Genomic DNA, 24,287 nt, shown 5'->3' on the forward strand with positions numbered 1-24,287 from the left:
GAATGGGCAATGTGTTGGAGGACGTATAGTACTGGTAAATGCATGGAAGCATGCAAAAGTAAATAATTATTTAAATGGAGTGCAATTAAAATATGTTGCCAGACAGAGTGGCCTAAAGATCCCCAAACATGAGTCACATGAAGTTAGTCTGCAAATACGCATTTCGACATATAAAAAATATTTCCTGAAAAGTCATCAATTTGAATGAATGATTCGCTCTGATTTTTCTTCTTTGTTCTCCTACCTCCCTCAACAGCTTAGATTTTGCAGATTTTTCTTTTTTTAAAGCACGGATTTCTTATTAATGTACACGTCTCTAAGGACTTCTACTTACTTGGCCTTCAGATCTAGCACACAAGAGCAGAGGACAATACACATGAATCTGGCAGACATTCACTGCCTGGAGGGGTGGCACAACAGAAATCAGCAGTGAAACCAGGACATTATTTATCCTGAGAGCTTCCCTAGTGAATTAAAGAATCATTAAAACTCAGACCAAGATAAACTAACTATAAAGATGAGGACAAAAAGCGCCCGCATGGCTATAGTTAGATCAAATAGGCTGCCTTTTCAGATGTTTAACAGTGATATATTATGGGAATAATTTACTGGATCTGTGCCATCAATTGGCTTCCTTACTTTTTGTACATTCAGCTGTTCATTCTTCTAGCTTTTGCAAGATAAAAATCGGACTTACGTTGTGCTAATGCACCTTGTATTCGATAGCCTAGAACAATTGCTGCCCTCTGTATATCTACTTTGTTGATGAGGTTGGCTGCTTCATTTGCATCAAGGCGCTCCCCATTCTGCTTCTCCACAAAGTAAATTAGTTCAGCTGGGCTCCCATCACCAGTAACCTTCGTAATATTCACAAGCTGCAAACAAACAGAAATGTGAAGATTTTTCCTAGTCTTGATTTAAGACATGCATGACTGGAACGAAGGTTTACTGGCATTTTCAACAGTAAGAAAAGGAATAGAATGGAAAGGGGTGCAAATAATATGATGGAGGAGGACAGCCCAACAGCACGTGATTGATTTGGTGGCGAGAAGTGGATGAGAGACCAAGCAGTCTTGGGAAAAGGGGGCTGTTCACTTCAGTACACTGGAAAGGGTGTTGTGAAATGTATAAACTGTGAAATAGGAAAACAGGAAGATGACTAGTCCATGTCCCCAACAACCCTCACTAACTTTTCACATCCCCAACAACCCTCTCCTGATGCGCCGTAGAAAGCATTTTATCAGGACGCATCACATGGTTTGGGAACAGTTCAAGACCGCAAGAAATAGCAGAGTTGTGGAAGTAGCCCAGACCATCACGCAAACCAACCTCCCTTCCATTGACTTCATCTATGCTTCATGCTGCTCCAGCAAGGCCACAGACCAGACACCACGGTCACTCCCTTTACACCTCTCTTCTATCACCAAGAGGTACAGAAGTTTGAACACGCATACCTCCAAATTGAGGGACAATTTCTTCCCAAGTGTTTTCAGGCAACCATTATCACACTAGCTAGAGTGTGGGTCTTGGCCTCTCATCTACATTATTGAAGACCTTTGAACTATGTTTAACTGAACTTTATTTTGCACTTAATGTTCTGGCCTTTATCCTTTAGCTGTGCACTGTGGCCAGCTTGATTGTAATCATGTATAGTCTTTTCTTTGACTGTTAAGCACCCAACAAAAGCTTTTCACTGTACCTCGGTACACATGACAATAATAAACTAAACTGAACTGGTAAATCTTGACTTTGTGGTCAGTAGTGAAGACAGGTGCACACCACCGAGCTTAATAGCTTGTACTACTTGTCATCCATGAGAAAATGATTTTCACTTACCCCTTTTGAATTGCCACCAGATGAACAATAGAAAATTAGAGTATCATTAATTAATAGAGTATAATTAGAGTATGATACTATTGCGTGGGAAGGAACTGCAGATGCTGGTTTAAACCCAAGATAGATACAAAATGCTGGAGTACCTCCACGGGACAGGCAGCATCTCTGGAGAGAAGGAATGGGTGACTTTTCAGGTTGAGAACCTTGTTCAGACAGATGTCAGGGGAAAGGGAGATATATAGATGAGGAAGTGTAAAGTGTGAAAATAGGACAAAGGGAATAAAGTTCAAGGAAAATGTAGAATAGATCATTGTTTGCTGGGAGAAGGTAACAACAAAGCAAATGGAGATAAAATGTACTCAGAGACAGTTAGACTAGTCGGAGAACTGGGAAGGGGAGGGATGGAGAGAGAGGGAAAGCAATGGTTACTTGAATTTAGAGAAGTCAATGTTCATACTGCTGGGGTGTAAGCTGCCCAAGTGAAATATGCAGTGCTGTTCCTATTTGATCCAGGTCAAAACTTGATGCCAACATGTTAATGACCATATTAAAAAAAGCACTAAAATAGCTAATGGTTTTACTGAATCCTTTTAACTGAGTATTTTTAAACTCCGAAATCCAGGGTTTAGTCCAGGGGTTTCAAACTACCGGCCCGTGGGGGTCCAATCCGGCCCATGGGATGATTTGGGGAAAACAAAAAGTATATTCGCGACCATTTATTATCTGTAGGGCAGCCAGCCGCTCTCTCTTTCTCTCGTCGATCGCTCCCTCCCTCTCCCCCGCCGCTCCCTCCCTCTCCCCCGCCGCTCCCTCCCCTCCGCCGCTCCCCTCACTCTCCTGGGACAGGCCATGGGGTGACGCAAGCGGGAAGGGACCGGCGCTGGGGAAGGTGGGGAGTCTCAGTGTTGTTTCGGCCAGCGGGAAGTGCCTGGGGTGCCGCCACAGAGACTGCCACCATGTACCCAAGACTCAGGTGAGTAGAGGCTGGTGGGAAGTCGCCACACTGTGAATGGGGCTGTAGCCAGCGATCCAAAATCTGAGCTGCTCTCCGGGTTTGGGGCTCTGGGTTTGGGTTAAGGTTAGGTGGGATATGAAGATGTGCTGGTAGTTATGCGGGAATAGGGAAGAGAAGGGAGAAGGTGGTGGTAAAGGAAGGGGAGGGGGAGGGGGAGCAGAAGAGGGGAGGATTTTTAGGGATGAGGAAGGGAAGAGAGGGAGGGAAGAGTAGGTGGTAAAGAAAGGAAGTAGGGAGGGGGTGAGGAAGGGAGCCGATGAGAGAAGGAATGGTGTTTAGGGATGAGGGAAGGGAGGGGATTTAGGGACGAGGTAAGGAAATAGAGAGGATGAAGTAAGGAAGGGGAGTGGGGGAGTAGTTGGAAGGAAGGAAGTGGGGATGGGAGAAGGGAAAGGCTGAGGAAAGGGAGAGGGCAGGTGAGGGAGAAGGTGAGGGTAGAGAAGGACATGAGAGGTGAGGGGAAAGGATGTGAGGGGAAGGAAGAAAGACATAAGGAGAAGGATATGAGCGGGCCCTCAGGTGAGATGATTGACAGACCATCTTTCACTATGTCAGGTAGCTGCTGTTACCACCCAGCCAGCCCCTTGTGGGCAAAACAAACACTGCAGGAAGACTATAAGACAGGGGAATGGAATTAGGTCATTTTGCCCATCAAGTGTACTTTGCCAGTCAACCATGGCTGATCTATTTTCTCTCTCAACCATATTCTATTGTTTTCTTTCTCCCTGTAACCCAATCAAGACTATCAATCTTGGCCTCAAAAACACCCAATGTCTTGGCCTCCACCGCTGTCTGTAGCAAAGAATTCCACAGATTCACCACCCATTCCTCCTCATCTCCATTTTGAATGTATGACCTTTTATTCTGATGCTGTGACCTCCGGTCCTAGACTCTCCTATTACTGGAAACATTATTTCCACATCCACTCTATCTAGGGCCTAGATACCAATCATAAAAGTAATGCTTACTAGGCAATCTTCTTCATAAGAAACAAAATTCGTAAAGTGAAACACTTTGTAGTTATAGCAGAGACTGAGACACACGAGAGCAGGTTGAAAAAACGAAGGCAACGAAAGTTGTGGGAGCGCGCGCGTGCACAACTGATCCGGCCCGCATGAAGTCGCATTTTGCCCATTCCAGCCCGTGACCTAAAATGAGTTTGACACCCCTGCTTTAGTCTATCAAGAACAGATGGTGCCACACATGAGGCTGCTGAGGAAGACGTACAGGTATGTAGGTTAATTGGCTGGGTAAAATGTAAAAATTGTCCCTAGTGGGTGTAGGATAGTGTTAATGTACGGGGATCACTGGGCGGCACGGACTTGGTGGGCCGAAAAGGCCTGTTTCCGGCTGTATATATATGATATGATATGATATAAGATGAGAGCCCACGGCATCAAAGGGCAGATACTAGCATGGATATCAGGTTGGCTGGATGGCAGAAGACAAAGAGTGGCAATAATGGGGGCTTTTTCTGGTTGGCTGCCAGTGACTAGCGGAGTTCCTCAGGGGTCGGTGCTGAGGTCGCTACTCTTCACTTTATTAATGATTTGGACGAGGGGATTGAAGGCTTTGTGTTTGCAGATGATACGAAAATAGGTGGAAGGGCAGGTAGTGAAGAGAAAGCAGGGACTCTGTAGAAGGACTTGGACAGGTTTGGAGAGTGGGCAGAGAAGTGGCAGATGGATTATAGTGTAGCAAAGTGTGGAGTCATGCATTTTGGCAGATGGAATAAAGGTGTAGACTACTATCTAAATGGGGAGAGAATCCAGAAATCGGAGGTGCAAAGGGACTTGGGAGTGCTGGTGCTGGATTCCCAAAAAGTTAAACTGCAAGTCAAGTCAGTAGTAAAGAAAGCAAACTAATTTATTTCAAGAGGACTTGAATACAAAAACAGGGATGTAATGCTGAGGCTCGATAGGGCGCTGGTGAGGCGGCATTTGGAATATTGTGAGCAATTCTGGGCACCATATCTGAGGAAGGATGTGCTTGCTCTGGAGAGGGTCCAGAGGTGGTTTACAAGAATGATCCCAAGAATGAGTAGGTTAACCTATGGTGAGCATTTGTCAGCATTGGGACTGTACTCGCTGGAGCTTAGAAGAATGAGGGGGGACCTCATTGAAACATACAGAATAGTGAAAGGCTTGGATAGAGTGGATGTGGAGAGGATGTTTCCACTAGTGGGAGAGTCTAGGACTAGAGATCTAGCCTTAGAATTAAAGGACGTTTTTTTAGGAAGGAGATGAGGAGAAATTTCTTTAGTCAGAGGGTGGCGAATCTGTGGAATTCTTTGCCACATAAGGCTGTAAAGGCCAAGTCAATGGATATCTTTAAGGCAGAGATAGATTTTTAATTAGTACAGGTGTCAGAGGTTATGGGAAGAAGGCAAGAAGGAGAATGGAGTTAGGAGGGAGAGATAGATCAGCCATGATTGAATGGCGGAGTAGACCTGATGGGCCGAATGGCCTATATCACATTACCTTATACGCATTCCCTCCCAATAATTCCATGCAAAAGATTAAATATTGCTTGTTAATTTGTTGTATGTCCTTGAAGCATTCGCTCATGTTAAACAGTGACTAATTATTTTTTGCATCATAGCTTCAGGCAACATTTTTATTTCTTGCACATTTTTTTGGAATCTTTCTGAAGTTATGTCCCTAGTCAGGACTGATGGAATTGATTAAAAGGCAAAGTTTATTTATTAACTATGAGGGTAAGAACACACGCAAATAAGAAGTTTTAATGCGTTGGGCTTCCCAACTACATTTAGAGAAAATCACCTTAGCTGAAAGGCTGGTTTAAAATGGATAGATTTGAAATTCTATACAACTTTGAGAAACATAAAATGATCAAGTGGCAGTACATTTTCCAATATCTAAATATACTTTCTACCTCTTAGCAATGCCTCCCGAAGGCTGTATTGCTTCAAAATAACTTGTGGCAGCATGTTGGAGTAGCAGTTAGCACTGCTGTCACACAGCTCCAGGGATTCAGATTCAATTCTGACTTCAGCTGTTATATCAGCGGTTTTGTTCATTTGCCCTGTGACCAAGTAGATTTTCTCCCATGATGCCTGCTTGTAGGTTAACTGCCTCCTAAACTAACTCCCTAGTGCAGGGAAATGCTGGAAGAATCAAATGAGGCTTGAAGGAAACGCGAGATAGCGTAAGTTGCAGGGTTGGAGGCATAACACTGAAATGCTGGAGAAATATATTGTCCTCCCCAAGGCAAATTCATCCTTCCAAATCCATCCAATTTAATTTCAAAGTTAAATGGAGCCGGCTATTTAATCAACAGTTTATAACCGCCATAAATTGTTAGATACTCAGAACAAGGAGATTGAGCCAGTTTATATTTTTAACTGCAGCAGTAGGAACACATTTATCATCAGCTGCAGTTTCTCTTAATACACGAGCTTCAAAGCAAAGTATTCTAAATCAATGCTTTAACCATTTTCCAGAATACAGGCTTCTGCTAGTGTAGCCCTTCCATAGTAACTAAGCTCAACTTTGATGCCATTTACAACCCCAGGAGATTCAACACCTGGCCCTAGACCTCCTCCCTCGCCTCCATCCCAGGATCCCAGCAGCCCCTCCCGGTGAGACAGTGGTTCATGTGCACCTCTTCCAGCCTCATCTACTGCATCCAGTGTTCGCAAAGTGGCCTCCCATGCATTGGCGACACCAAGCAAAGACTTGGCAACTGTTTTGCCGAACACTTGAGCTGTCCAAGGACTACTGGATCTGCCTGTTGCTAACCATTTGAACTCCCCTTCCCATATTAACCTTTCTGTCCTGGGTCTCCTCCATTACTAGAGTGAGGCCACATGCAAACTGGAACAACAGCACTTGATATTCCTCTTGAGTAGCTTACAATACGAGCATTCAATTCACCAAATTTAGCTGATTAACAAAAAAACCCTAATACCCCCCTTCCTTTTCTTCCCCCACCCTTTATTTGCCCCTCCCCTTTGCCCCTCCTGGACTCGCTCTTATTTCCCCCTTCAATTCTTCCTCCGCTTCACAATTTGCAACTCTTCAATCCTTCTATTGCACAATTTCTGCTTTAATTTCTGGCCTTTGTTCCAATCATTTGCTTATCAAAACCACCCCCCACCCCCACCTATTACCTGCCACACTTTGTTCTGCCTCTCCTCCCTCCCAGTTTTCTTCAACCCCCTCCCCTCCACATCCATGGAAAGAAGAAATAGAACTGAGAAATTAACCCCACTTTCCACAATAAACAGTTATGCCTCACACTAAACCGACTACTCGTAAGAAATGAGAGTGACAATCTGAGAAAGGTAAAGTAACATCCTGAACCATCAACCACAGAGAATTAAATTATCTTTCTGTTGACTGTCAATCCCTATTACACCTCTGCATAGAACCTCTACTCAATGATATCAGACAATATATTCATGATTCCCAACACTACTGATAGTGTTGGCTTCCACAATAAAAACTTCTTAGACATGCAAACGAATGAAAAGAACAAAAAACATACCCATGCTTGGCCAAAATAAAATGAGTTTCAAGATTCGTGCTCAAAAATCACTTCCACAAAAGGAAAGAAATGTATTTTGGGAGGCAACTATTTTCAAATATATGGAAGACCCAGGATACTTAACAGGGAGATGAGGAAAACAATGATTTATGGGACAATTAAAGTATTGCATGAATAAAAATCTTTTTTTTTGCATTTTTTAAGCAAGTTAGGTCTCTAAAATACATTTTGATGGTTTCATAGTTGTAAGCAATGGGAATTGAGTGGGGCAATTTAAATACCAACCATAATAAGAACAATGGAGACAAATAACAGTAAGTAGTGGCTTACTATAAAGCAAGTGCTAGGTTGCAACCACAATTTGATCAAAAGGAAATTAAGCTACTGTCCATCCTCAAAAAGAAACATTCAGAAATCAAAATACATTATGCGGACAAATGAAACCAGAAAGATTGCAAAAACAGACTTGCCAGTGATATAAAAACAAAATTATTATAAATATTCTGTCTAACAGCATCTGGGAAAAAATTAATTGTTACAATTTCACAGGAACACAAAGAAACCAGGAGTAGGAGCATGCCACCAGGTCATGAAGATCATCATAGTCAATCTATTTTTACTCAAATCCTCTCTGTGCCATCTTCCTCAATCTTTCAAATCGTTATCCACTTCTAGCTTAAATATATCTAATGATTAGGCCTTCGGTAACCCCAGGAGAGATTCCAAAGATTGACTAACTTCAGAGTAGAAGTTTCTAAACACCTGTGTTAATGACCACCCTCTTATTTTGCAGCTATATTTCCATTTGATTCTTTCCCACAAGCAAAAATATCTCAACACCTTCCCTGTCGACCCACTTTAGGATCTTATATGAATGAATAAGGTCACCTTTGATTCTTCCAAACTCCAAGGAATGCAGATCAAAACTGTCTAGCCTCTATTGATAGAACTATCTCAACCCAGGCATTAGCCCATTTGCCTGATAAATTTCAGATTGCTGATCTTTCACTGGAATCAAGTAGAACTTTTCTCAGTTCTAATGACAGGCAATCAATTTGAAACATTAACAATTTCTTCCTCCACATATTCTGCCTTTTGTGGTCAGCTTTTTATACTTTTATTTCAGATTTCCAACAGTTGAAGGTTTTTGCTTCTCTCAATTATGAATACATGCTCTATTGGCAAGGCACACTCAAGTTAGGACTTCCTAGCATGAAAATAAAAGAACAAGCTTGAAGTAAATCACTTAATAGGGTCAGTTCAGTGTTCTGAGGGGGTGTAGTATGTTTTTTTACACTTGAGCATTAATAGTTGCAAATGGCTGGCAGGAATTATTTAAGATACCATGCTGGGAGATTGGATCAAATGGGCCAAAATGTTTTTTACCTGAACCCACCTTGTGATTCCTTGATGCTTCAGTACACTTTTGTTTGCAAGCAACTTACCACATCTTTCTTTAATCTAATGGGGTTTGGAAATAAAAGCACAAATATGAATGTACTCGTAACTAAGGTGCGAAACACTGCAGCATATATTTCTACACTAAAGGTCAATGGTTTCAATAGTGCTTTATTTGTCACATGTCCAACTACATAGTGAAATTTATTTGTGGTGAATTAATGTTCACTTGAAATCCACAATGTACTATTGCAATGTACAATCTGCAGTTATTTTCTTATTCCACAATGTACTATTTGGTTTTGTATTAAACCATACAGAAAACATGTTTTATGTTACAGATTGCTTTTTAAGCAATCTCATATTAAGCGTGTGGCAGTCAGCATGGGCTGCATCAGTCGAAGGGCCTGTTTCTATATTGTTCCTATAAACTAAACTAAAGCTAATACTGATCATCATATCACTGGGCTAGTGCAATGGGATGGGCATAGTTAGTCAAGATCATTGCTTCTTACCGCAGCTGCTACTCCAGGCTTTATATTTTGCTGACACTGAGTAGCTATACTCACTGATAGGAAAAGTATGTAGTATGTAGCCCCTTGCCCAGGGAATTCACCAGCTTTAGAACAAAAGAAAACTGTACGAAAAATAAACTGGCTCAACAAACAATTAAAAAAATACTCTTTGATTATTAACAATTTAGCTCCTTTGGGAAGCAAACTGGAGAGCTCTGGGCTTGTGATGCTGTCGATGTTGGATGAAGAAATTGGGATTCTCAAACTGTTGTTGGCGGAAATGGAAAGCTTGCAGATTTGTCATCCCAATTACTGCCATGAAATCTCACTTGGAATGGAAATCTGTTGCTTTTAACTTAATGAGTTAATGAACCAAGGAATAATGAATTGAAGCTTACAACTGGCTGCTCGTACCATACCAACCTCTGAATGAAGCAGATTTGTGATCTCAATCAACTTTCACAACGGGTAGCAGCAAGCCATTTGGCCAATTAATTGTACTGTCTCATCACCAGGCCATTGCTTCAGTCCCATTACCTCCAAAGCAAAACATGTGATTTTCCCTCAAAAGCCTATACAATTTCTGTTTGAAAGTTCTGACTAATTTTATTTGTATCAATCCATAATTCCATAATTTAAATTGAAAAGCTTTGTCTCATAAGAAGCATTCACAAATTTAAAATCAGTTTAAATTGCTTCAAAGGAATATATAACTTATTGGCTAAATGTCTGTTTCTGTAAAGAAATGTTCTGATTGAATGGTAATCTATTTCAGACATTGACTATATAAAATATCAAATCAAATAAAGTTAGTTAAGTACAATGTTACTTAAAGTAATGAATAAACCTACATCACGGTTTCAAATTACAATGTAACCTTGGAATTTTAATCAAGAGGATTACTATGAGGCCATCAATATACCAACATTTTAAGTAAAGAAATATTTGATGCAGCAATAAACAGTTCTCATATCAAGTTAATATCACATGAACTGGATATACCATCAACCACAACAGTATAATAGACCATTCAATTCCCCAGTCAGGGTCTACTGTTCAAATAGCTCGTAACTGATTACTTTTTCCACAACATTCACCATCGTGCCCGCAGATAAATGTATCCTTACTGTACCTTGCATTAGTTTCGATAGAGAAAAAAACAACTTATATGGATCAATTTGCCCTTTTCGGGTGAGGCAGCTTGATGAATGAGGAAATGAAGCAGATGCACAATGTCCGACATTTGCAAGGCACTGCCTACCTGAACAGTGTTATTCCCCAAGGTGCTAGCCCGTTTCCAACGTCTCGCTGACCCAGTTGCCTCAGAGATAAGTTGGGCTAGTTTTCGCTCGAGTTCAGCTTGAAATGTCTTGTCCTGTATATGGTTGTCATGCACACCCAGAAGTACTGAGCAGACAAACCACAGCCAGAATTACAAACGTAAATTAAAAAAGTATTCCACATAGTGAAATTAAATTTGACGACATACCTAATGCAGGATAAATATGAATAAGAATGCTCATTTTCTTGAAAAGCCCATTGCAAGTCTCCTCAATTTCTCAGTCGTAAGTAACTGTTTTAAATGATCATGTCTATGCAATCATTCCATGCCAATTATTCTGAATGGAGATATTCCACCAAGGGTTTCCCTCCTGTTTTGATAGCTGCACAGGAGGCTCGTGTGCAAACTAAAGGATATAGAATTTATGTAAAGTTATGTTTTAATAAAACCCAAGACAAATGCCACTGTAGCTCAAAGGTTCATTTAGCAAATGAATGAACCGCAGAGGCTGGGGATGGTGGCTGGGACGGGTTTGATTCTGTGTGCTGTGGTAGCTGATCTTAGCTGAGATACTATACCTGACACTTAGTACCCAAGTTAGACGTGTTAGTATGGACTGCAGTTCCCATTTCTGATGAGCACAGCAGGACCAGAAAAGGATCAGGTTTAGCTACATTTCCCCACTGTCAAAAGCACTTATTTATACATGTGCATCTGTTCTGGTTAGCAACTTCGTGAGTGGCCAGAAAATGTGAAATGTTACCTTGGCAATATATGGCATTTTTTATGTTCATTAGGCCTAATAACTCCTCAAAGAAATTAAATGTCAGTAAATGCTTTGACATAACTGCAGATATGCTAATTGCGTGAGAGTGAGAAACGTACCTGTCTTTATCCATGAAGCCTTCAGCAGATGTGACCGGTTAAGTTCAGGGTAATAGATTGCTGCAAAAATGTAGAAACATTGATCTTGAACAGGCATTGGAATATTTCAAGTCAAATACAGTTTACACCTGCAAACAACTCTCTGTGCAGGAGCTAAAACATGTGATGCATATTTTTGTCATGTATTTCTCGGCCAATATTTCTTAGGGATTTTTCGTGCTGCACCTCTATTACTAGAATTATTGATATCATAAAGTGGATCACCATTAGAACCAGATTCATAAGATAAACACAAGGCTGTAACTTAGAAGTGGAAGTTTCAACCAAATCATCAGCAGACTCAATGGTGTAAAAGTCTTAAACACACAATCTAAAATTCCCTAGATGTATGGTCAAAAGTGAAGCAGTTTGTCCAAGATTTATATTATTTCTATCTTTACTTGGCTATAAAAAAATGCCACATGTTCATTAATCCTGAGCAATTATCTTTGGAGATAATCAGACCACAAACTGCTGCAACAAAAAAAATGTCATGGCTTTGTCATGCTGGCACTTAAACTTGTAAAGTAAATGGTGTTCCTCTAAGTAGCCTTTCCTGACAGCAAAATTACCATGCCCGTAAATTTAGAAAATTGTTCATTTTTTGTTTGAAAACAGCTAGATCTCTCCAAAACCTATAATGCATGACAGCTCCAATTTTGTTCATGCAAAACACTTGTTTTCAATTGACTGAATCAGTCAATTTGACTGGATCAGTTGAGACAATTTTCCAAAGGGGTTGCATATCTTCTTAACCTTTTAACTCAAGCTGGTAGATGCACATAAAGCCTCAATGTACTGAATTAGAAAATGAAGCATAGATCTTAATGCACCTGCAATAGCTATCTCTCAAGAAATTGCAGAGTTGTGGTTGTAGCCCAGCCACTCACACACACCAGCCTCCCCCATCAACTCCATCTATACTTCACACTGCCTCGAGAAAGCAGCCCACGTGGTCAAGGAACATTTTCATCCTGGTAATTTCCTTTTCTCCTCTCTCTTTCAGGTAGAAGGTATAAAAGCTTGAAAGCATATACTAGATTCAGGAATAGCTTCCTTCCCACTATTATCAGACTACTGTACAGTCCTCACGTAAACTAGGGTGTAGTCCCGATCTCCCAACTTACCTCACTGTAGCCTTTGCACTAGTTTTCATTTGCATTTACTCTGTAAATGAAACACTTATGCGGTATCATTATATTCTGCACTTTGGCATCTTTCTCTTTGCACTACCTGTCATACTTGAGTATGGCTTGATTGTATTCATGTACACTGAATTCACTGGAAAGAACACAAACTTTTTCAACTGACTTCGATGTTAAATATCCAATTGGTTTTTAATTCTGGCAAGTGTCTAATTAGAAAGTTCAGCATTTCTTAACTCTATTTCTTTTTCTAAGTCGCTTGGTATCCTCCTTAAATTGGATCGTACACAAAGATTCCTCAAATTAGTTCAATTAAATTGCTTCCCAGTGCATCTAAGCTTTTTTTTTATATCTTCTGATAATTTAATAACTTCTTTAGATAATTTAAGAATGTGCACATATGAAAAAAAAACTTACGCTCAGCTGTCTTAAGGACAGGAAAACCCAGATAAAAACTAAACTCCACGAGATTCAATATCCGCAGCAAATCGCTCACATCAGAGCCATTCAGGAATCCACGCTGGCTGTAGATAGCAAATGTTATATTAACAGGACCTTGTCGCAATCCTCCCACATTCAGCACTGTATCGGTAACATTTATAATCTGAAATGAAAACAAATAAAAATTAGCTATGCAGAATATACCAGGAGCTATGGAAGATTAAGAATAGGACATTCTAACACATACTTAAATGAATAATCATTTTACAGCTTCAGGCTCCATTTCACACAGGGTTTGATGATTTTTGTTCTCCTTAGATTTGCCTGTTTATGACTAAAATTAACTGGAGCATGAATGAATGAAATTAGGTTGTTAAAAACTGTACCTTTCTCCTATTTCATCATTAGTGCTCCTTGGTTGGCATTTTCATCTTTAGTTTTTTCCCCTTTCTGCTGCTAAAGATATTGCTTCATTCTGAGATCCCATGTCACTGTCAATAAATAGCCTCATCTGCTCAATAAAATGGACTGATGTTCATATTAAGAGAAAAGATGTTGAATGAGATTTTGGTTGTGAAATTGCCCATCATTTACCTCAGATGAGATGCACATTGCATGCAGATCCAAGTGTTTTCTTTAATGCACATTGTGATATCTGGTGTTTGTGTTTAAGATTTGCTAATTGCATGGAGGACAGTATAACCAGACTGTAAGAGGACCAATATACCTTCACAAAATCCTTTGAGGTAATTAATGGTTTGGAAGTTCAATGTGTCATGTGTACCCAAGTACAGTGAAATTGTTTTGCACACAGTTCAGTGACAATCTGGCTATACATTAGCCCGATCATACTACGTATAAGAGCATAAGATAGTAGACCACACTGAGTCAGTACACAAGAGTTGCCATATTTTACTTTAATTTAGTTTAGTGGCGCCTATCCTAATGGTGAAGAATTGGATCCAGAATCACCAAGGTAGTTGTCATTCAATTTGCTCTGAAAAGTTATTTGAAACACATTGAATATCTTTGCCTGAAATCACCAGACCCATTTAAATTGGCACATAAATGGCGTGTAACACAAACTTAAAGAGCCATCTCACAATCCATTCAAGTGGCACCTTTGTAATTGGTAATGACAAATGAACCACTTTTCTGAAACCAGAAGCTGCCATTTAAGTGTAAGAAAGAACTACAGATGTTGGTTTAAATCAGTATGAAGAAGGGTCTCGACTCGAAACGTCACCCATTCCTTCGCTCCAGAGATGCTGCCTGTCCCGCTGAGTTACTCCAGCATTTTGTGTCTACCATCACTTTTAGCTTCATCAGGGACTTCACTGAATGAGTATGAAATTCATCAGCGGGAAATGTTAGCCCTTCAATGCATGCTCCAACACACTGCATGCCATCCTGATCAAAAGATGGTAACAAACATTACTTTCAGTTGCAATGGTGATGGCAACCAATGATGTTGAAAATCATTGTAAAGCATTTAGGCTTCCAATTAATGTTACAAACGCAGAATGTAAATCCTCAGAGAGACAGAATCTGAATCTGTAATCAAGGCAGTAACAAGAGTTCCACTTTCACCAGTCAATAATTTGTTAGTTTGGATGAAATTAATTGACCTGTTTTTCCCTCACTCTCCATAGTTGCTGCCTGACCTGTTTTTTAACCAGTGTTTTGTGTTTCCGACTTAGATTTATCTTTGAGCCTTTTAAAAAATGCCACAAACCGGATCAAATCATCGTCATCCATGATAAACCTTACTGGTAACATTGATACACACATGGAAAATGTTTCATTTGCTCTAGGAGACCCAACCTCAATTCATTAACCTTCTGCCTTCAGCAGTACATCAGGTACAAAGTAAACAAAATTAATGCACATGATGCTTGCACACAGCTATTGGAAAGTTACCAACATTGCCTGAAGATGTAACTGTTATTTATTAATTAATTATGATCAGACATCTCTTGCAAGGCCATCATTTATTGCCCTTTCCCAATTACTCTCAAGGTGGTGGTGACGTGTTGCCTTCCTGAAGTACTGCAAATCTTCTGAACTGACTCCCAAAGTGCCATTGGGTAAAGAGTTCCAGAAGTCAGAAGCACTCAGTCTGAAGGGTCTCGACCCGAAACGTCACCTATTCCTTCTCTCCAGAGATGCTGCCTGACCTGCTGAGTTACTCCAGCATTTTGTGTCTTCCAACAACACAAGTGTTTCTTGATATGTATTTTGTTCCAATTGAATGACAATCTCTTATTTTGTTTTCATATTTTTCAATGTGATGTCTTCTACTTTAATTTTACTAATGCATTTCAAATGGAAACAATTAAATCAGAAGTTCTTTTACAATAAAGACTAGTGCACTCGATATTCCATTGCTGTATTTTACTGAAACTCCATCATCATTTTTTGAAGTTAAATAGAATATATAGCATTCATATATTCATTCAAAAGGATCGTTATCACTTGTTAGAGAACTTGGCTTCTAAAAAAGGCAAGATTAAGAGTTCACAAATTTAGTTAAATTCCAGGATAAATAATCAGCATGACTTTCTTCAAACATAATGAACAAAATAGATTCTCAGATCTATTAACAAATGCAACCCCTCCCCCAAAATCTTAGAATTCTCCCCTTGACCTGCATGGGTTTTCTCCAGGTGCTCCGGTTTCCTCCCATATTCCAAATATTTATAGGTTTGTAGGCTAATTGGCTTGGTGAAATCGTAAAGTGGCCCGAGTGTGTGTAGGACAGTGCTCGTGTACGGGGATCGTTGGTCAGCACAAACTCGATGGGCCAAAGGGCCTATTTCTGTGCTGTACCTCTAAATTAAACTAAACCAATGAATTCTGTACTCGTGGAACTATGAGAATCATTCTCGATTAACACAATTGCTCTCTTCTTCGTAATTTGTTAGTAATCTTGTGCAGAACAATGTGCCGTTAAAAAGAATAGACTACTCCAGGTGATCAACAAAGTTTCAACAACTTGCAAGATGAGCTGCACCCTTATAAATTAAGTGCAGTAGTATTTACCTTCCGCTCCTGTTTCCTCTTACTGGAAAGATAGCTCTCCTATCTACTCTAATCTTCCTCAATTATACATGCATCATCTGGTACCACAAATCTAAAGATAACAAAAGCAAATTAAATAATGTGGAGATAAACACCTATTTTTTTTGCAATTTTCTAATAAGAGGAATAGAAATATATAAACATTTATCTTATTACTTAATAGTCATGCCTTCATATTGGGCCGTTCACCTCAATACCCTAAATCAATGAAAATCTTATTTGAATGGAGTTACTGACATAATTGTGGAAATAATGGTTTCTTGGCCACAGTAAAGTCATAGAGTCGTAGAGTCATAGAGTCCTACAGCACAGAAAGAGGCCCTTCGGCCCATCGGGTCCGCGCCGTCCGTTACCAAACACAGTCTAATTTTAATCCCATTTTCCCGCATTTGGACCGTAGCCCTGAATGTTGTAGCATTTCAAGTGCCCATCCAAATGCCTCTTAAACGTTGTGAGTGTTCCCGCCTCCACCACCACCCCAGGCAGTGAGTTCCAGACTCCAACCACCCTCTGGGTGAAAAAGTTCTTTCTCACATCCCCCCGAAACCTCCCTCCCCTTACCCTGTATCTATGTCAAACATGGGCTTGAGCTAACTTTAAAACAATAGGAAGATTAATGGTCTGATTTATGTAAGTACAAAAATGAACTTCAAATTCATAATGTAGATATTTAGTTAGACACAGTTCATGAAGTTGCTACTTTAGATGCATTGCTCCTCTGTGCAAATCATCTTCAGGTTCTCCAGTCAAGTATATTCAAAAACATGAAAATTCTGTTTTCCACATCTAAATGATGTGTGGGATTGTAGGTTAATCGGCCTCTGTGATTGCCCCTTGTTCTGTAGGGAATTGATACGAAAAGAGGATCATATAGAACTAGTGTAAACGGGTAATCGATGATCAGCAGGAACTTCGTGAGCTGCAGGGTTTGTTTAGGAACGGTGAGCTACAGGACCCGTTTCCCCCTTCTGTATCTTTCAATCAATAAATTTCCTCCAGCCTTCTGAAAACCACCACTTTAACTGCTCCACCAGTGGAGGCCGTTTCATCTGCCTGCCTCAAATCCTCCCAAAGTGTTTGTGCCTCTCCTCCTTTTTCTTTCAAGCCCTTTCTTTTGATATTTGATAATCTATTTTATTATCCTCCAATGCAGCAAGATGGAAATTTTATTTAATAATGCTCCTTGAAGCACCCACCAATGTTTTACCATGCTGAAAAAGGATACACAAAACAAGTTGTTGGTTTTGGTATTGCTTCTGCACAAGCAGATAGGCTGTGTCCATTAAGTTAATAATCACTTTAATCGTCATTGTCATTCCACCTTGATATCTGCATGTGTACAGAATACAGAGCTTTATTTGTCATTCGGTACCGAGGTACCGAACGAAATTACATATTGGCAGAGCTCTGCTAGCAAATGGATTTTAAGACTAAAGACAATATAGGGAGGCATGGTGGTGCAGTGGTAGAGTTGCTGCTTTACAGTGCCAGAGACCTGGGTGTGATCCTGACTACGGGTGCTGTCTGTACGGAATTTGTACCTTCTCCCCATGGGTTTGCACCGGGTGCCCTGGTTTTCTCCCACATTCCAAAGACGTACAGGTTTGTAGGTTACTTGGCTTTGGTAAAGATTGTAAATTGTCCTTAGTGTGTAGTATAGTGTAAGTGTTCGGGGATCGTTGGTCAGCGGGAACATGGTGGGTGAAAGTCATATTTCAGCGTTGCATCTCTAAACTAAGCAACTTATGCAGTTCTTGAAATTAATCCAATAACTTCAGCACGGAGCATCTCCTTTCATGTTATTTTACCAGATTAGACGCCCTGGTACTAAACCTTCACCATCAAATTCTGTCCATCAAAGCTGTGCACTAATTCAGCACCATCATTGCCAAAATTCATATCCTGGGCTCTATCGGCTCCAGATTATTTTCCATTGTTCTCTGATTGGTTTCTAGAGGTCAGCCATGAACAGAGTATTTGTATATTTTCCTATGTTAAACCCTACACACCTAACTGAATAATATTACAGGAACCCATTAACATGCTTTTTGTTAAACTAATCCAGAATTAGACATACTATGATGTCATGAAGCCTTCAAATGTTTTATCTACTTATTCTAGTTTGCCTGGATACATCACAAGACAGTGTCATACAGTGTGGAAACATGCCCACTGGGCCAACTTGCCCACGCTGACCAACAAGCCCCATCTACACTAGTCCCAGCTGCCTGCATTTAGCCGATATCCCTGTAAACCTACCCGGTTATGTGACCAAGTGTTTCTGCCTCAACCACCTTCTCTAGCAGCTTGTTCCATATACCCACCAAGCTTTGTGTAAAAAGGTTGCTCCTCAGGTTCCTATTAAATCTTTCCCCCTCACCTCGTCCTCTGGTTCTCGATTCCCCTACTGGGTAAAAGACTGTACATTTACTCTATCTGTTCCTCTCACGATCTTACACACTATAAGATCAACCCTCATTCTCCTGCGACCCTAGCCTGCTCAACCTCTCCCAAAAGCTCTGGCCCTTGAGTCCTGGCAACATCCTTGTCTATTCCTCTCATGATTTTATACACCTCTATAAAATCAGCCCTCACCCTCTGCACTCCATGGAATAAAATCATGGCCTGCTCAACCTCTCCTTGTAGCTCAGCCCTCACGTTCTGACAACATCCTCGTGCACCAATTCCAGCATCGAATGGCATGAATTCCAACATAGTTCCTATAACAGAGTGACCAAAACTAGAAACAAACACACAAACACACACCCAGAACTTGAGAGAAAGGAGAAATTAAATACCATAATTTTTTGAGGACCAATCTTTTTGAGGACCAATCATTCTCACCTGGACAGCAAAGCCTTCAGTTTCGTGTCGCCTTCGTCGCACTTCTGCAAATGCCATTGTCAGTCCTTTTTCAATTCTCTGAGTGAAGTTGCAAAATCGCACATCAACATAACGAGGGACAAATTGCAGAACTGAAGAGAAAGGAGAGACATTAAACTTTTTTTAAAGTACATGTTTTGAGAGTATGCCACAGTGGAATAAGAGATATCTGGAAATTTCACCTTTTGTGTTTTGCACGAAAGTAGAAAGTCTTTGTTACTCATTACACAAGATGCTCGTGACATATGTTTCAGAGTAGCGATGAGAGAATGGACAGGCACAAGCAGTCACTGTTTACCCGATGTTAGCTATGATCAGCAGTGACTTTGGCAAAGTGCACACTTTGCAGGTGCAGGGCTGTTTCGTCTGGCCAAAGGGTGTGCTACTGCTGATGCTAGGAGAGACGTTTGTTTGGGTCATGCCTGCATTGCCATCGAGGTTAAAAGTGGTTATTTTAATTGCCCCCCATGTACACCAAATGCTGTTTTGGTGCCCTCTACTGATTGAGCCTGATGAAATTTGGCTTCTTTTAAAAAAAACGAATTGGCCATTGTGGCTCTGGATCAGTCAGAATGAAACAGGACAACAAAAAGGCGACGAAAATGTTCAATCTTCGTGCTCAAGACTTTCTGCTCTTCTCTTTAAGACGTTAGCGACCAGCGCTAAGATTTTGATGGCGGCACAGATATCACGAGACAACTTTTATCTGGGAATAGTCTGTATTGGCGAACAAAGACTGTGGCACAAACGGCAACACTTAAATACTGTCAGTTGCAAGTGAGTAATTTTCCCATTTCTGAGTAATCCCCATTGAAAGGCTGTTTTTCACTAGTAGGTGGAATCAAACCAACTGGGTTATTGCTTGTATTCTTGCACTTATACAGAGCGCTGTTACAAATTTAGTACTTGGAAGCGCCTTTGTTACTAGGTCCTTTCACTTTCTTTGTGTTTAGGGGCAAAGCTCACTTTAACTCTTCTCTGCTGTTGATTGTAACATTTGCTTCTGCAGCGATGATCTTGCTGTCTTGCTGCCAACACCATCAAGGATCAAATGGGTCTGATCCATAATTAATCAGTTCTATTCAATTTGAATTAAGAAACTCTATTCATTCAACTTCAAACAACATACATATTTTATTACTCAAGGTACCAGTCTTAACTGCGGCATGCTGCTGCTACAGCACAACTGGTGCCAACATTTAGGAGTGCTCTATCCTGGAAGATGCCTGCAGCCACCCTGCTTCACCCCCTCTTCAGGACAACCCTCAAATAGCTTCAAATATCACTCAAGGCAATTAACCCAACAAAGTACCCCAGTTCTTAATGAAAATGGACTACTTTATACAGTTAGTAAGTCTAGGCAAACATAATTTATGTCAAAAATCAAAAAACACATCAAACAGCTCAGAAATAGATCTTAAGCAATAATGAACCATTCGAGAATGATAGTGGCTTTCATCTGTTTCCATGAGTCTCAGCGGATTTCTCGCTTGGTACTTTCCATTTTCTTATCAACGCCTTGGCCCTTTAGTTCTGAATTGTGAAGTTTTATTAATCATTAAAACTTATTTTCTTTTTTGACATCATTACAGACTGGTTTCCGATAGAAATTAATTATGCACTTGGAATACAATTCTACGACAATTTGAGCATTTTCCCCAAAGGATCATTAACAGCATAATAATCCCCACAAAAGACGCAAAGTGCTGGAGTAACTCAATGGGTTAGGCAGCATCGTGGAGAACACCGATTGATGATTCAGGTCAAGACGTTTCTTCTGAAGAATTACCTTGACCCAAAGTGTTACCTTTCCATGTTCTCCAGGGATGCTGTCTGAACCACTGGGTTACTCCTCCACAATGAGTCCCTTTGTGTATTAACCAGCATCTGCAGTTCTTTGTTTTAACATGAACGTGTTGGTTGTAGGCGCTTTTCCATGTTCTCTGACTCCTTCATGTAATACAAGCCAGTTCCATAACATGCTGATCTAGAAAATTATCTTGCATACAATCCATGAATTTGTCCTTTACAATATTACTGTGAGTTTGATAGGCTCTAGATTAAAGCCTCACATTATTATATCAGCCTTTTTATGTAATCGTATTAACTTTTTTTTAACCTAATTTCCTAATGTATGCAATGCGCTTTATTACACTTACTGTTTGGGATCTGTAGACCTCATCCACCAATGTTTTCTGGCCTTAATCCATCTTATTGTCTGCAATGCCCACAAGCAACTATTGCATACAACAACTCAAAGAACTCTTAAGATAAGTCTGGTAGTAGTACTTACTGTTGAAGAAAAAAGCTGCAACCTTGAAATTCCTTAATGAATGACAGCAGCCAATGTTCTTCAAGAGACACCCATTATGTCTGCACAAATCTCGCAACATTTGGAACTCTTTATTAAGGGAGTTGATTTATTTGGTCTGTAGAACATCATTGTCTAGGATAGTTTCCGCAGCTACTCGTTTATCTACTTTGTTATCTCTTACAGAACTTTTGGCGGTTGCGTGCTTGCTAGACATGAGTTTGTTTCTCACCAGCCATCCAGGAGTATAATGCTAAGAGAGTCGGTCAAACCTGGTAAAGTAGAATAGGAGCTATGCATCTGCCTACAGATCCTGGACAGAACCAAAACATGCCAAATCTCAGAGCAACACAGCACTGAATAGTACTTTGCACCATCCTTGGCCAAGAACAAATGGGTCATTCATCAAAATGCACTCTACGCAATATCCTAAGCACTCAAGCCATCATGGACAAAGGTCAAACAGTCATGGCAGAGACTGAGGCACTTATCAACATTTTCCCACTAAATTCCTCAGATTCAACAAGGATAATGCCAATCAAGATGTTTTCCTTTTCCAGATGCCTGATTCAAAAAGGACATGGGTAGGGAGCAGGCATGGACCATTTCAATTGTTCTAACAAATGGTTGCAGACCTTTCATGTTGACCATTTATAATTTCACAAATGCTGCATGATTTGAGAGTTCTTCCAGTATTTTCTGTTTTTGTTTCAGATTTTTAGCAGCTACATTTTTTCTTAATTTCCACAATAATTGGGTAGCTATTACTATCTCTGAGTATATGTTAGTAAAACTGCTTTAATTGTCTAATGCCCATGCTGTTGCAGAGACTGCCTGTAGTTATTTTTATTGGCAACCATCCCTGTTACTGGAGAGACTGATTGGTCCTATTTTCTGCTTCTGGCAACCTGGCGTTTTTAATGGCTGGCAGCTGGGGCTTTACACCAAATAACAGTAAAAATATAGGATGAGAAAAAGGCTGTGAAGTCTTGGAATCACCCCCAACTTCTCCCTCCCTCCACCAAACCCCCAAGGGTAGTTCACTGTTTCAAGGAACAGCAGGAAAATTTCAAAAGAAAAGAACTCATGACTGAGTAAAGGAGTGGAGGAGGAGAATTTTGTATAGAGGCCTCTGAGGAAGCTCCTCAGTAATCAGTATCAAGTAATCATTTCAATATTCCTTCTTTGCAAAGAACTCTCAGATTATTTATTGTGGTTTCTCACCAGCCAGTTGAATCATCCTAAAAAGATTATTGCTCAGATCCATCTCTTATTTGTGGTGTTGTTGCCGTTGCAGATCTTATCCTTGCCCTGGGCTTGCTAAATTCTGTCATTCTCCTCATATCCCACAGCACTAACCTTGCTATTCTAGGTTCAGGGACGATGCTTGATTTGATGCTTCTCAGGCATCAATTGTAATGTTTGCCACTTGTGGTGATTATATTGTGGAATCATCATTGTTCAAATGGGGCCAATTCGCAATTAATTAGTTCTGTTCTATTTAAATTAACTTCAAATAATGTTCCCGTTTCATTTCCCTCTGCAGCAGTGCCAACAAAACACACCACTGCTACTCAACAAAGGAGCTATGATTTCCTTTGATCACAGTCTATTATAATCACTGAATAATCAAAATTATGTTTTCAGAATATGAATTCCAATATTTTACTGGCAATATACAGTCCCTATTTCTGTGAAAAGAAGCACCCTAGATTATAGCTATCCGTGACATGGGATAAATATAGGCTCAGAGAAGACTATCATTAAAAAGAAATTGCCAACTACATTGTCTTATAAATATCTATGCCCATATTATGACAGAAGGTGCTAATATAAACCCATCATTCGTAGATGCACAATCAGATCAGTAGGTGGTGCTTTAGAGTCATAGGAAATACCTCTTTACATGCTAACATTAACCTCGCCAAGTGTTTCTCTTCCAAAGGCAATACAACAGGCAGCTTATACCATCTATTAGTGTAAGCAACTAAAGATACATTTCTGCTGCACATAATCATACAGCAATAAAGATGCCACATGAATCAGGGCACTTGTGTTGGCTCTTTGAAACAGTTATCTGATGCATCACACTGTTCTCTCACTGTACCTTTGCAATTTTCTCCTTTTACAATATATATCCCAACCCCTTGAAAAGTTACAATTGAATATCATCCCTGACATAACTCGCTTTACAACTCTCATTATTCCCCACCTACTCTACCATCCTCTCAGTTCATCTGCCACTTATTTTCATTTAGTATCCTCTGGCTGTCGATTCTTCTGCCAGTGAAAATGGTTTACATGTGAGCTCACTCTTGCAGTGGAGGAGGTCAAGGATTGAACAGTCAGTATGGAAATGGGAAGGCGAGTTAAATTGGTTATTAACCGGGAGTTCCAGCAGGCTCCAGCAGACAGTGCAAATATTTGGCAAAAAGGTTATGTAGTCCATGCTCGGGAGCACTGAATGCAATAGACAAGATGGAAGAGATGCACATGAACCTCTGTCTCACCTGCAAGCATTGCTGGGGTACCTGGATGGAAGAGAGAGAGGAGATGCATGGACGGGTGTTAAATCTCCTGCTTTGCAGGAGAAAGGGCCTGGGGAGAGGGAAGTGACAGGCGAACCAAGAAATTGTGGAAAGAGTGGTTTCCATTGAAAGAGAGAAAGTGTGGGGACACCAAGATGTGACTGGTGGTAGGATCACACTGAAGGTGCTGCAAATGTCAGAGAAAGATGTGTTGGGTACTGAATCCATTGGTGAACATTATTAGAATTCTCACTAAGATTGAGCAATACTTTGCTAACTAACTTTTGGCCTGTCTGCTACACCCGTCACCAAATTGGGCCAATATCTATTTGGACTTCTAGGAAATATTCCACAAAATTAAAGCAGATTGTGTGATTATTAAGATATTTGTGGGAGCTAAATATAAACATTATTTTACA

At 40.3% G+C, this 24,287-nt stretch overlaps 1 protein-coding gene across 1 annotated transcript in view; it reads right to left on the reverse strand.

Moving 5' to 3' along the window:
- The window catches only part of LOC144603578 (UPF0606 protein KIAA1549), a 153,868-nt gene that overhangs the window by 38,643 nt on the left and 90,938 nt on the right, over positions 1-24,287 (reverse strand). Inside the window, exons 5-9 of the mRNA XM_078416989.1 lie at positions 18,991-19,121; positions 13,042-13,228; positions 11,441-11,500; positions 10,535-10,680; positions 698-875 (exon numbers count right to left, since the gene is read on the reverse strand). Coding sequence (XP_078273115.1) covers positions 698-875; positions 10,535-10,680; positions 11,441-11,500; positions 13,042-13,228; positions 18,991-19,121 — 702 coding nt within the window. The remainder of the gene's footprint in view (positions 1-697; positions 876-10,534; positions 10,681-11,440; positions 11,501-13,041; positions 13,229-18,990; positions 19,122-24,287) is intronic.

This window comes from Rhinoraja longicauda, chromosome 20 (assembly GCF_053455715.1).
Source record: "Rhinoraja longicauda isolate Sanriku21f chromosome 20, sRhiLon1.1, whole genome shotgun sequence".
In the NCBI taxonomy this organism is placed as follows: domain Eukaryota; kingdom Metazoa; phylum Chordata; class Chondrichthyes; order Rajiformes; family Arhynchobatidae; genus Rhinoraja; species Rhinoraja longicauda.